General features: G+C 32.0%; 1 protein-coding gene across 4 annotated transcripts; it reads right to left on the bottom strand.

Moving 5' to 3' along the window:
• Positions 1-894: 894 nt before the first annotated feature.
• LOC111698911 (protein rolling stone) lies at positions 895-12,406 on the bottom strand. Of its 4 annotated transcripts, none has more exons than XM_023469384.1 (13): positions 12,115-12,406; positions 11,312-11,410; positions 11,079-11,151; positions 10,695-10,741; positions 9,170-9,234; positions 7,884-7,997; positions 7,392-7,523; positions 6,680-6,714; positions 5,536-5,624; positions 4,872-5,018; positions 4,425-4,496; positions 2,617-2,783; positions 895-987 (listed from the first exon to the last, which is right to left on the bottom strand). In XM_023469384.1, the coding sequence occupies exons 3-12, from the start codon at positions 11,148-11,150 to the stop codon at positions 2,669-2,671; spliced, it is 888 nt and encodes a 295-aa protein (XP_023325152.1). In that variant the 5' UTR covers position 11,151; positions 11,312-11,410; positions 12,115-12,406; the 3' UTR covers positions 895-987; positions 2,617-2,668. The 4 variants fall into 4 exon arrangements, with proteins under 4 accessions (XP_023325152.1, XP_023325150.1, XP_023325153.1 ...); XM_023469382.1 differs by lacking the exon at positions 895-987 and adding an exon at positions 994-1,705; XM_023469385.1 differs by lacking the exon at positions 895-987 and adding an exon at positions 994-1,481.
• Positions 12,407-13,802: the final 1,396 nt, after the last annotated feature.

The raw sequence follows: 13,802 nt of genomic DNA, 5'->3' as shown, positions 1-13,802 counted from the left end.
GGTATTGTTGTAGATTGTTGAGACCCTGAGCTGAAAGAGGGGTATTGTTGTAGATTGTTGAGACCCTGAACTAAAAGAGGAGTATTGTGTAGCTTTAAGTGACCCTGAACTGAAAGAGGGGTATTGTTGTAGATTTAAGAGACCCTGAACTAAAAGAGGGGTATTGTTGTAGATTTGAGAGATCTAAGAAAAGAAAAGGATAGAAAATAAAAGTTCAGGTATTGATAGTAAAAGTGAGGATGGCAGAATTGAAGTAAGGTTTAATGGTATATCTTGCCTCCAAAACGGAACTGGGAATATTTCCTATCCGGAGATAAAACTGCTTGAACCGAACCCGCAATTAACAAGACTAAATTGTCCCAAGGATCATATACTTCTAGATTCAAGATACTATTCTGCATAATAAAGACAGTGTTCGTTGATTAATTACGAAAGGATGAAAGAAAAAAATACGATATCTTAATATGTATAATTACTAGCCTTATAGGGCGCTTCGCGCCCATCTTCTAAATTNTTAAATACTGCAGGAAAATATTTTAAAAACTGCAGGAAAATATCTAAAAACTGCAGGAAAATATTTAAAAAACTGCAGGAAAATATCCGAAAAACTGCAAGAAAATATTTTAAAAACTGCAGGAAATATTTCAAAACTACAGGAGGATATTTAAAAACTGCAGGAAAATATTTTAAAAATCGCAGGAAAATATTTTAAAAACTGCAGGAAAATATTTTAAAAACTGTAGGAAAATATTGAAAAACTGCAGGAAAATATTTAAAAACTGCAGGAAAATATTTTAAAAACTGCAGAAAAATACTTAAAAACTGCAGGAAAATATTTTTAAAACTGCAGTTGTCTTAAAAAACTACGAAGATGCTAAAACTTCTATTTATAAATACATTTATATAAATTTATTCAAATTAATATTTGATTCATATAATACGATGAGATTTAATACATTTTATATCTGTTTAATCTGAAGGAAGTTTCTTAATGATAATAGATCCATAGCAAGCTCATTGTTTCAATATATTGAGATTTAATGCATACATATTTTGTTTTAAATTCATAATTAAAGAAATTTTAGAAATAATTTTAGTAGTTTAACAACTCACAACGGTCCCCGGGCTATTTAATATCTAAACCATTATAAAAAAGGAAGTTTTGGAAATTTGCGAAGTCAATCTCAAAATTAAGATCTTCTCAAAGAAAATTGAGTCTTTGCCACAAACTCTGATTTGCATTACAATGTCGTAGACCTTGTAATTTCAAAACTGTGAATTCTGTTAGATCAAATAATGAAAGTTTTAAATCTGCTTTTTTTAATATCATAGGTTTAGATAAACAATCGGTAGGTTAAGATTAGTGAAAAGTTAAAGTTTGTGGCAAAGATTTAATTTTTGATTCAAATAGTTTTTCGAAATATTGAATTTAAAATCAGAGCTTTAAAATTGTCTATGCGAGTTGTGTCGAGTCCGAACACCTGAATGAGATTAAAATACAGCTAATATACATATACATATACATAAAACTAAAACTATATTTTAAAGTTAATGTTTAGTACTTTTCCCGTGCATTTTTAAAGATTTTCTGTCGTTAAGTAGAAATTTTCATCCTAGTTTATCAGAAAGGATTTAAAGGGAACCGTTGTGAATAAGTTATGGCACTCAAACATTGAAGGATCTCTTGAAAGTTCGTTAACCGTCCCTTTAATGATTTTAATTTTACATCTAAAATACTTTTTACGTTATGTAGCAAATCTAGTTGGCCTTAATTTTTCAAGCTCTTTTTTATTACAGTAATAAAGAAGAAAAATATTACATATTTACATTATATACAGGGTGTCCCATGAAACATGACAGTTGGTGAATAGTTTTAAAGGTATTCTTCCATATACTGTATTAGACGTAAAAGACGTTATGCAGTTATTTAGTTTTAAAAAATCTTTTACACAAATATATTTAACTTTGAAATCCAAATTAGCTATAAAATTACTGCCATTGAATATTTTGTTTATAATTTTCTTTGTTATCAAATAATTTATTGAGGAAGAAGACATTTTAAACTATTCACCAACTGTCATGTTTCTTGGGACACTCTGAATATTAGACTTATCGTCTTATCACACGTAATTCGGAATATTCAGCTAGACAAAATTTGTCTAACTGAATATTTGGGAAAAAGTTACCACTCTACGGTAGAGAAGTAAATAATTCATTTTAACTTGAAATTTTGAAAAATCTAAGTTTGTGATGGAACGACCGGGTGTCCTACAAATACGACAAGAGAAAGACGAATAAACGGTCGTCTTTGACCTTTTAAATGATTTGCGGCATTTATTCGTCAATCTTCTTTTGCATGTATGATTCTTGGAACTAATAACAACAAAAGTCTCCTAGTTCTAGCCTTTCCAAAATGTGGTCTGCCTTTTTTGTGCCGTTATATCTCCGGTAAAATTGAAATCACAAAAAAAGCGGATCAAATTTTGGAAATGCCTTTACCAGGGATATTTTGTTATTATTAACTCGAGAATTTTATTAAATAGGGTTTACGAATAAATACCGCAAATTATTTCAAAGATTAACGACGACCTTCATGTCGTCTTGCTACGGTCTTACTTCGTGGACATCTTGAAAGACTCCTGCTGTTGAAAATGGATTGTAAGCAAGTTTATGGTTTATCCTGCTGCTGGATTCTCCTATCCCTGAGCTGTATCTTGTGTAGTTCAATTTCTAATTTACATTGATCCTGTCTCCGTCCCAACCTCGTCAGTAAACATCTAAACCTGGAGATTAAGAAATGTATAGAACAAGATCTACTGTAAGAAATGTCGTCTTGAATCGTTTTAAAGGACATAATTATATCTATTAAGATAATAACAGGGTGTTTAAACTATTTAAAAAGTATTTGATAAACCATTGGTTGGATGCCGTGGGACATATGTTTCTGATAGTAAATAGTTGATTAAAGGATATAAATCATAGATAAAGATAGATTGCGCATAAGACGACATTTTTCATCTTGAAAGATATAAATGTACAGAGATGTTTTAAAGATATTCCTATTATATAGATTAACTAGGTCGGTCGTGAACATTGGCTGTTCTTATGTCATTGAGTACTTGTGGTCTACATGAGTTCTGTAAAAAGAAATTTAAGTTAGTTTAGTCCTTCTCATGTCCTTTTTCAGTTCTCGTCAATATGATATATTGCTCAGTGAAATAGTTTCATATTTTCAAAATAAAATTCCCTCCTGAGTGGTTTAATAATTATGAAATCCATTAAAACACCAAACCACCCCGCTTATTATTGAAGTACACTTTGACCCCTAGAAGTATAAGTTCGCGGACTGTTTATCATGCATATAAATAGAAATTGCTCGTGAGAAAAAATAACAGTTTTTTTGAGTAAAATTCTCAATTGGAGCACAAAAAAATATTTTGGGACAAACAACTTTTGTATATGATAATGAATTTTTTGAAAATTCAAAAAATTTATTTCGTCAATTCAAAAGTGTTTAACTTCAACAGAGATAGTGACATATCTTGCTAGGAACCATGCTTTTTTAGTAAAAAAAATACAATTTAAATTCTTCCAACTTATGCTATGTCAAAAATCCAAAATAAAGTTAACAAATTTAAGATACATCAATAACATTTTTAGCATACAAGTTAGGGTCGAACCGGGGGGGGGGGGGTGGACCACGCCCCCATGTGCCCCACCCCTCTTGTAGGATGAAATGGAAGGAATACTCGCGCGCTTGGCTGCGCTTATAATTCTCAGTATTCTCGAACCCCTTTTTATATCAAAAGAGCCATTTTGAATGTTTTGCGTGATGTTTTTCATATTGCTAAATATTTTTTGAATATTTGAACTTTGCACAAGGAGTTAGAAAAACGGCTTGACAAATGTACATTAATTGGTTTCTGCATTTTCATTCATGCTTAAAATGACGTCTACAAAAATCCCCCTCTTCTTTAAATGTACGTGTTAACCTTTATGTTCAATGATAAGGGTTCTGTACAATTCCCCTGTACAAATTGTCTATCAGCATTCTATACTCTACCCTTTCTGCGGTACATAAGCTATCTATATTTATTTATCCTTGATATAAATTGAGGAAATATGTTTTTAAATAAGTGAACTTAATCCCTTTAATTAATCAAAAATTGATCTTTATTTTTTTCTTATAAGTTAAACTTTGTTTGTACTTTATTTTTAGATTAAAATTAAACAAAATTGGACTGAACTTAACCCCTCCCCCCCAACACACTTTTCCTTTCTTGTTCAAATACAGTCTTAGGATGCCTTTTTGACACTTTCTTAAAATATGATGTATTCAATTCTTTACTCCACCCCCCATCCCCTTCCCCTCCCCCTTCTCTCCCTTGTAAATCTGAACCTTGGATGAAGGAATATTTACTAACTTGTAAAGAATGAAGAAGAAAAGATGGATGACTGGGATGAGAACTGAGAGACCAAGAACTGTTAACAAACATCTGAAACAGAGGGGACAATTTATTTTTACCTAAACCCATGTAAAATTCAAGAAATTACTTGCCTTTAACTCGAATTTCTTAATCCCTAAATTTACGCAATTTGATAATTAAAACGTTGGCTGATCTAGCAATATTCATAGTTTGAAATATCAATAGTCTACGACATCAAGTTTAAATGATATAAGATTTCAAAAATTTGAGTAGGAGTAGAATTACTTAGTTCCCTAAATAAGCTTTTTATTGTTTTATCCAGTATCGATGCAGAATATTAATTTAATTAAGTCAGCCCCTAAAGAGAAATGAATGTGGCGTCATACAAAAAGTAGGATTTGCGAACAATTCCTTTAACAGCTGAAAATGTAAATTTTCACTTACTGTGTAGGATCACTCCAGTCTAGGATAGAGTACATATAATTTGAAGAATATATGGCAGTACCCTCCTCCTCTATGTACGCAAAGTTTGTAAGTGCGTACACCAGGCAGAACAGTTGGGAATGAAACGCATGTAATAGTCTCCAAGGTCTGAAACCAAAAAAAAAAAAAATTTGTTTTTATTTCATTTAAACTTTTAGATAAATGAGAGATAGCAGATCATTATTGCAAGATTAGAGATCATGAATGGAAGATTAGAGATCATGAATGGAAAATTGGAGATCATGAAAGGAAGATTAGAGATCATGAAAGGAAGATTAAAGACCATGAATTGAAGATTAGAGATACCATGAATGCAAGATTAAAGATACTAAATGGAATATTATATACCATGAATGGAAGATTAGAGATATCATGAATGGAAGATTAAAGATCATGAATGGAAGATTAGAGATCATGAATGGAAGATTAAAGGTCATGATTGGAAGATTAGAGATTACGAAAGGAAGATTAGAGATCATGAAAGGAAGATTAGAGATCGTGAATGGAAGATTAGAGATACAATCCAGTTACTAGATATCCTACCTATCTAAGATAGTATATCCAGTTACTAGATATCCTACCTATCTAAGATAGTATATCCAGTTACTAGATATCCAGATCCTACCTATCTGAGATGAATATATCGATGAGGTTGATTAAAGTGATAACTGCGTGACCAGACAGATTCTGCATATCCAGGGGATGTACTCCGACCTAAAGTACACCAATATATTATGTAATCCAACCTAAAGTACACCAATATATTATGTACTCCAACCTAAGTACACAAATGTGTTATGTACTACGACCTAAAGTACACCAATATAATATGTACTCCAACCTAAAGTAAATCTATATATTATCTACTTCGACCTAAAATACACTCATATATCATGTACTCCGACTTAAAGTACACTAAAGTACTATTTACTACGAATTAAAGTACAACAATTTTTTATGTACTCCAACTTAATGTACACAAATATATTATGTACTCAGACCTTAAGTACACAAATGACTTATGTACTCCAACCTAAAGTACCCCAATGTTTATGTACTCGAACCTAGAGTACACCAATGTATTATGCACTCCGACATATAGTTCCTTTATATATTATGTACTCAGACACTAAGTTCACCAATATATTATGTACTATGACTTAAAACGATGGATTTCACTATGTTTGAAATCTTTAGTGATAAGTTTCCTCGCTTAAAGGGACTGTAAGCGTAATTTCAAGTGACCCTCCATGCAAAGATGGCATATACCCGGTTTACAACGGTACCCTTGAAAGCTTTGTCTAATAAAGTAGAAATTAGTTAACAATGTTTTTGTTTCTTTTAACTGTTCATTTTTAATTGCGGTTTCTCTAAGAAAGTGAATTGCGCATTTCTTGCTTGAAAGAAGCAATGGAGAAACTCACAAAAATAAACACTTTTTGAATCAGAACTTTTAATCAATTTTCAAGGGTAAATTGTAATTCAGGCATTGCCATCTTTGCATTGACGGTCACTTGAAATTACGCTTACAGTCCCTTTAATGTTACTTTTGTGGTGTTGTGATGCAATAGCTTGAATTTTCCAAGAGTGCGTGGGAGAAAATGGAGAAAAAATTATTTAAAACTTGATTTTGTAATCTTGAATAATATGAACAAACAGGTTTAAAAGAAACCACTAACCGTAGATTTAAAATTGTACTATTTACACTTTGCTAAACACTGTATAAAATTGTACATTATTGTACAGTACACATTATAAACAATATTTACCTGATAGAAGAAAGGCCAGTACACAAGACTGCTCACTGAAAACAACATCTTTAAAATCGTTAATTTATAAAATATAATCAAAACAAGAATCAAACTCCATGGGTAAAACATATGAAATTAAAAGAAACTCTGGTATAAAACTAACTTAATATAAATGTATCCAGGTATAAAACTAACTTAATGTAAATTTATCCAGGTATAAAACTAACCTCATGTAACTGTATCCAGGTATAAAACTAACCTAATGTAACTGTATCCAGGTATAAAACTAACCTAATGTAACTGTATCCAGATATAAAACTAACATGAAACTGTATCCAGGTATAAAACTAACCTGAAACTGTATCCAGGTATAAAACTAACATGAAACTATATCCAGGTATAAAACTAGCCTAATGTAACTGTATCCAGGTATAAAATTAACTTAATGTAAATGTATCCAGGTATAAAACTAACCTAATGTAAATGTATCCAGGTATAAAACTAACCCAATGTAAATGTATCCAGGTATAAAACTAACCTACTGTAACTGTATCCAGGTATAAAACTAACCTAATGTTACTGTATCCAGGTATAAAACTAACCTTATAAAACCATATCCATGCTTAAAACTAACCTAATGAAAATGAATCCAGGTATAAAACTAACCTAATGAAAATGTATCCAGGTATAAAACTAACCTAATGAAACTGTATCCAGGAGTAAAACTAACCTAATGAAACTGTACAGTTAATATTAGCAAGAATCCATAATGTTCTGTAGAGGGGAGGGAGAGGAGAACTCGAACTTGCATAGTTTTCTCCAGAACTTCCATAGTTCTCAGATAAACTTAACTCCACCTGACCTGAAGTATATCAATCTACATTTTAAATCTTCATGTTACAATGCTTTAAATAGATTATCTTTTGTTTAAAGGGACTATCGACGTAACTTTAAGTGAACTTTATTCAATTACGGGGGCATACCCAATTCACTATGATCCCCTTCAACTTTTTTTTTTCTAACATAAATTTTACACTTTTTCAGATAGAAACCTACAATATCTTCCTTAAAAGGCATCAGGGGTACCGTTTTTAATCAGGCATGCAACTTTTATAATAAAATGTCACTTGAAATTATTCTGACAGTTCTAGGACATCAGAGGTTATATGATTTGAGATTCTCATCTTTGAAACAAAAAGATATCGGTGGTATTGGACTTTACCTTTAAATTCTCTTCTCAATCTAGCTGTGACTAGAAGTGAATCTAGAGTATAATGAAGAAGAGCTAGAAGTCTGCTCCAAGTGGCCAAATATAACCAGTACCTCCAGTCAGAATCTAGAATAAAGGATTCTTTATATTAAACCTACCTCTAGGTACAGTCACAAAGTATATCCTGTGGAAACCTTTCAGATAACTAAATCTGTACAGTAACAAAATATATCCTGGCAATATATCATGATAACTAAACCTATTCTGGGTGCCGATACAAAGTTTATCCTGGATAAACCTTCTGATAACTAAACCTACTCTGGGTGCCGATACAAAGTATATCCTGGATAAACCTTCTGATAACTAAACCTACTCTGGGTTATAATGGTAAAACCTTACTGATAACTAATTCTACTCTAGGTACAGTAACAAAGTATATAATGGTAAACATTCCGATAACTAAACCTACTCCGGGTGCCGATACAAAGTATATCCTGGATAAACCTTCTGATAACTAAACCTACTCTGGGTGCTGATACAAAGTATATCCCATTGGTAACCCTTCTAATAACTAAACCTAATCTAGCCACAGTAACAAAGTGTATAATGGTAAAACCCTAATGCTAACTAATCCTACTCTAGGTTCAGTAACAAATTATATAATGATAAACCTTGCTGATAAATAATCTTACTCTACGTACAGTAACAAAGTATATCATGGTAAACATTCTGATAACTAAACCTACTCTGGATACCGATACAAAGTATATCCTGGGTAACCCTTCTAATAACTAAACCTAATCTAGCCACAGTAACAAAGTGTATAATGGTAAAACCCTACTATACTACCTAATCCTACTCTAGGTTCAGTAAAAAAGTGTATAATGGTAAAACCTTACTGATAACTAATTCTACTCTAGGTACAGTAACAAAGTATATAATGGTAAACATTCTGATAACTAAACCTACTCTGGGTACTGATACAAAGTATATCCTGGGCAAACCTACTGATAACTAAACCTACTCTAGCCACAGTAATAAAATGTATTCTGGGTAAACCCCTCTACTCACTAACCCTTCTCTAGGTACATTCTAAACCCACTCTGGGTAGAGTAACAAAGTAAATCCTGGGTAACCCTACTGATAACTAAACCTACTCTGGGTAGAGTAACAAAGTATACCCTGTGTAACCCTTGTATTCACTAGAACTACACAGTAACAAATATATTAAGCCCTACTAATAACCAACATTTCCTATCTCTATCTAGAGTAGCATTTTAGCTGTATGCAAATTATACCTTGTATAACACGGGTAAAGAAGGATTCTGAAAAGAAGAGGAATGTGAGGATGGTCAGGACCCATCTAAAAATAAAATGTTTTCAAATCTCTAAGTTCTAAAAGTTACTCTAGATCTGGCTCCAGGCTCTGGGAATCCTTGTTTCCATATCTAGTTTAGAATATTTTAATGTCGTACGTTATTCAAGGAAATTATGAATATTTCTACAATTGCTAAAACCAAAAACCTTGAAATGAAGGATATTCTTTCAGGACTAGAGGCGACTTATAGCGTAATTTTTAGAGCTTATCCATTTTGAGGATTTAATAACCGATTCACAGCGGTACCTTGTACACATAGAGAAAGAAAAGTGTAGAGTTAAAGATTATTTATAACCGTATAAAGGTCGGACACAATGAATTGTATAGTTGAACTAGGTGCTGATACTTAAACTACTTCTCTAGAGGGTGCAATAGAAAAGTCAAAATGTAATATGATTCAAAGAAAAGAATTCCTCAAAGATGGTTAAAGGAAAAGAATTCCTCTAAGACGGTTCAAGGAAAATAGTTCCTCTAAGACGGTTCAAGGAAATTAAGTCCTCAAAGATGGTTCAAGGAAAAGAATTCCTGTAAGACAGTTCAAGTAAAAGAATTCCTCTAAGACGGTTCAAGGAAAAGAATTCCTCTAAGATGGTTCAAGGAAAAGAATTCCTCTAAGATGGTTCAAGGGAAAGAATTCCTCTAAGATGGTTCAAGGAAAATAATTCCTCTAAGACGTTTCAAGGAAAATAATTCCGCTAAGATGGTTCAAGGAAAATAATTCCTCTAAGATGGTTCAAGGAAAATAATTCCACTAAGACGGTTCAAGGAAAATAATTTCTCTAAGACTGTTCAAGGAAAACGATTCTTATAAGACGGTTCAAGGAAATAATTTTTCAGAAACGGTTCAAGGAAAATAATTCCACTAAGACGGTTCAAGGAAAATAATTCCACTAAGACGGTTCAAGGAAAATAATTTCTCTAAGACTGTTCAAGGAAAACAATTCTTATAAGACGGTTCAAGGAAATAATTTCTCAGAGACTAAGATGGTTCAAGGAAAAGAATTCCTCTAAGACGGTTCAAGGAAAATAATTCCACTAAGACGGTTCAAGGAAAATAATTTCTCTAAGACTGTTCAAGGAAAACAATTCTTATCAGACGGTTCAAGGAAATAATTTCTCAGAGACGGTTCAAGGAAAATAATTCCTCTGTGTAAGATGGTTCAAAAAAAATATTTCTTCTAAGACGGTTCAAGGAAATAATTTCTCTGAGATGGTTCAATGAAAATAATTCGTTTAAGACGGTTCAAGGAAAATAATTCTTTTAAGACGGTTCAAGGAAAATAATTCCTCTAAGATGGTTCAAGAAAAATAATTCTTCTAAGACGGTTCAAGGAAATAATTTCTCTGAGACGGTTCAATGAAATTAATTCGTTTAAGTCGGTTCAAGGAAAATCATTCTTCTAAGAATGTTCAGATATGAGAGTAAAATGTATATTATTATGTACCTGTAAATTAGATAACTCAGAGGAACCCTCTCCTTGCCAGCGATCCACTAGAACAAATAAACTCATAGTTAAACAAATAAGTACCTAGTGTCTCTCATCTAGGTTAAGAGTTACATGCCACATTCACAAAAGTACCATTTAATCCCTTGTACCAAAATGATGTAGTTTTCTTAGCTTTTCATATTTCAAATTTTGATATACTTGAATGTGTATTGATGTGTTAGAGACAAGTAATAAAATTAAGATAATTTTCATCTTTAAATAACAGAAAAAAACGATATCATCTCAGTTGTAAAGCAGGGTTTAAGCCTTTAAATTAAAAAACCATTGGTCGAAATTAGGTGGACAGTTTCATTAAAACAATGAAGAAAAACCTGCACTGACCGTGTTTGTGAAGAGCTTCTTGTCTGGGGTTTGGTTGGATCTGCATAGGGAGCACAGACCCGGAGAAACCATCCTAGTTTACGAGCAAATGATTTATTCATCTTATTACAAATATCATTATTGATCACAGCAGTAATTAACATATTGTAAACTGGAATTAATTTGACTGAGCCCTGTCGTAATTATATAAATGTACAAATTATTTTTATGATTTATATGTTTCATCCTGTCACCTGTTATAATTTATCTCTAGTTCTGTACAATCATATCCGTCCTTTTATCTATTCGGTGATACATATCCGGAGTAACTGGATACCTGGATACTCGGATACCTGGAACACAATCATACATTGTATTTAAATTCAAATCAACAAGTTATGCATACTTGTATATCAAGGTAGACAAACGATACAAGAAGCAAAGAAATTATGTCATGAGAATTGATTAAAGATATTAATCACAAATAAAATTAATTAAAATGATTTAAAAATCAGATAATCCTTTAATTAGAAAGTTTATATAAAATAATACGACACAGACGGACAGGAGGATACAAGAAGTATATCAAGGTATACCTAGGATACAAGGAGTATATTAAGGTATACCTAGGATACAAGGAGTATATTAAGGTATACCTAGTATACAAGGAGTATATTAAGGTATACCTAGGATACAAGGAGTATATTAAGGTATACCTAGGATACAAGAAGTATATCAAGGTATACCAAGGATACAAGGAGTATATTAAGATATACCTAGGATACTAGGATACAAGGAGTATATTAAGGTATACCTAGGATACAAGAAGTATATTAAGGTATACCAAGGATACAAGGAGTATATTAAGTTATACCTAGGACACAAGGATTATATCAAGGTATCTAGTATACAAGGAGTATATTAAGGTATACCTAGGATACAAGGAGTATATTAAGGTATACCTAGGATACAAGGAGTATATTAAGGTATACATAGTATACAAGGATTACATCAAGGTATACCTATACAAGGATCATATAAATATATACTTAAATACCTGTGAATAAATGTTTGTGTATAACTATGATGATATAACTACAAGGCCGAGTTCTTCTTCTAGACTGTGTAATAATTAAAGCTACACAAGGCAGTTACTATGCAACGCCAGGTAACCTGGACCAAACCGGTATGCGTAATTTCTACACAGACAAATACTGCGTACAACACTCACACACACGTAAGATGGTTTTGTATTAAATTCTAGAGTTTTAATATTTTCACCCCATTCCCAGTTTTAGAAATCTGTTGAATAAAAAACAATTTAGAAAACAATAGGAATATTCCAGACATGATATGATTCACATTATTTACGAGGCGTTATATTCGGAGCAGGTTTCAGTTGAAAATATGCATTATACAGGGTGTCTTGAAAATAATTATTCGTTTAATTTTGATCAATTTCAAATTCTTCTTCATTTCTCGAGATATGAGTTAATCTCAAAAGTTGAAATTTAATAACAGAAAAAGAGAGTTTTTTTCGACACTCTGTATAATATGTAGGCTCCTGTAGACCCTTATCTATCACTGGAGACAAAACTTGTAATTAAACTGTGTTTGTTCAATGAACGGTTTGCATTGTTTAATGTTTACTGATCAAGTGTTTATTTTGATTTACCGGCTTAAGTTCCTTAGTATTCCTGTAATATTAATGATTTTACCAGATATGGAGCAGGGAGCAAGGAATAGAAGGGAGATTTAACTGACGCGGTTCGCCCTACCATATGATTATACAGAGCGTCCCATATCATATTAGATTATCTCCAATCTTTAACACCAAAATAAACCCTTAATACTCGAAAAACTTGTCATTTTCCGGAAGAAAATTCTTATATAAACCTTATGTTATTTTTCAAAATGATTCATTCTAATTAAATTTTCTAATTAGTCCCGAAAATCGTGATTTAGACCCGTTCTCGGTCTAATATGATGTGGGACACCCTGTACATGCTTTGCAGACGGTACTCCATTTGTATATGAAATATTGAGAATAGGTTATTGTATACGCGGTAATGCATGTGTAATCATATGGTAGGGCGAACCGCGTCAGTTATATCTCCCGTCTATTCCTTACTCCCTGATATAGAGACAGGAAAATTGTATTCAATAATTAATGAAAACATTATAAAGGGTTACCCACAAAGGATGAGACAACAAAGACGACCGAAATTCGGATAATATGTCAATCCTAAATATAGATATAATCTTCGAATGGCTATTTACTGATTCGGTGAAGAAAAAAAGACAAGTTTACAATTGCAGGGAATCGTGAAGACAAGGAAACAGACAGAATACATTCCGTACCTTCGTCTCTGAAGTCTCATTCTTTGTGTGTAACCCTGTATAGTAATGGATTTTCTCCAGGCTTAACGCAAAGAAACGAAGAAAAAACAACATTTTTTTTTTTAAATGTGATGTTAAGAGTCATATATGGACCAATTTTTTGAAGGAATATATTATTTAAAGTTGTCAGCTCTAACACTAGATAGAGAGCAAATAATAACGATATAAGGTTACATTTAAATCAGCTGAGGATTTTCGTAATCTTAATGTAATGTTAAAATTAACAAAATTTCGAATTGGTAAAAAGTAAGGTCACTAACATTAATATTCAATTAAAATAATTCTATCATTGCAGGGCCTTTTTAGCTAAAGTAAAACTTTTTTATCAAACATTTAATAAGGCAT

This window comes from Eurytemora carolleeae, unplaced genomic scaffold, assembly GCF_000591075.1.
Source record: "Eurytemora carolleeae unplaced genomic scaffold, Eaff_2.0 scaffold41, whole genome shotgun sequence".
Lineage (NCBI taxonomy): Eukaryota > Metazoa > Arthropoda > Copepoda > Calanoida > Temoridae > Eurytemora > Eurytemora carolleeae.
The sequence above is the reverse complement of the archived record's forward strand: the minus strand, read 5'-3'. Positions and strand labels throughout refer to the sequence as shown.

Coding starts and splice junctions, on each gene's coding strand:
- LOC111698911 (XM_023469384.1), bottom strand. CDS start 11,150: ATGGTTTCTCCGGGTCTGTGCTCCCTATGCAGATCCAACCAAACCCCA. Junction 9,235..10,694: donor CTGAGTTATCTAATTTACAG/GTACATAATAAT, acceptor TTTTATTTTTAG/ATGGGTCCTGACCATCCTCA. Junction 2,784..4,424: donor TTCTTCTTCATTCTTTACAA/GTTAGTAAATAT, acceptor CTTAATCTCCAG/GTTTAGATGTTTACTGACGA.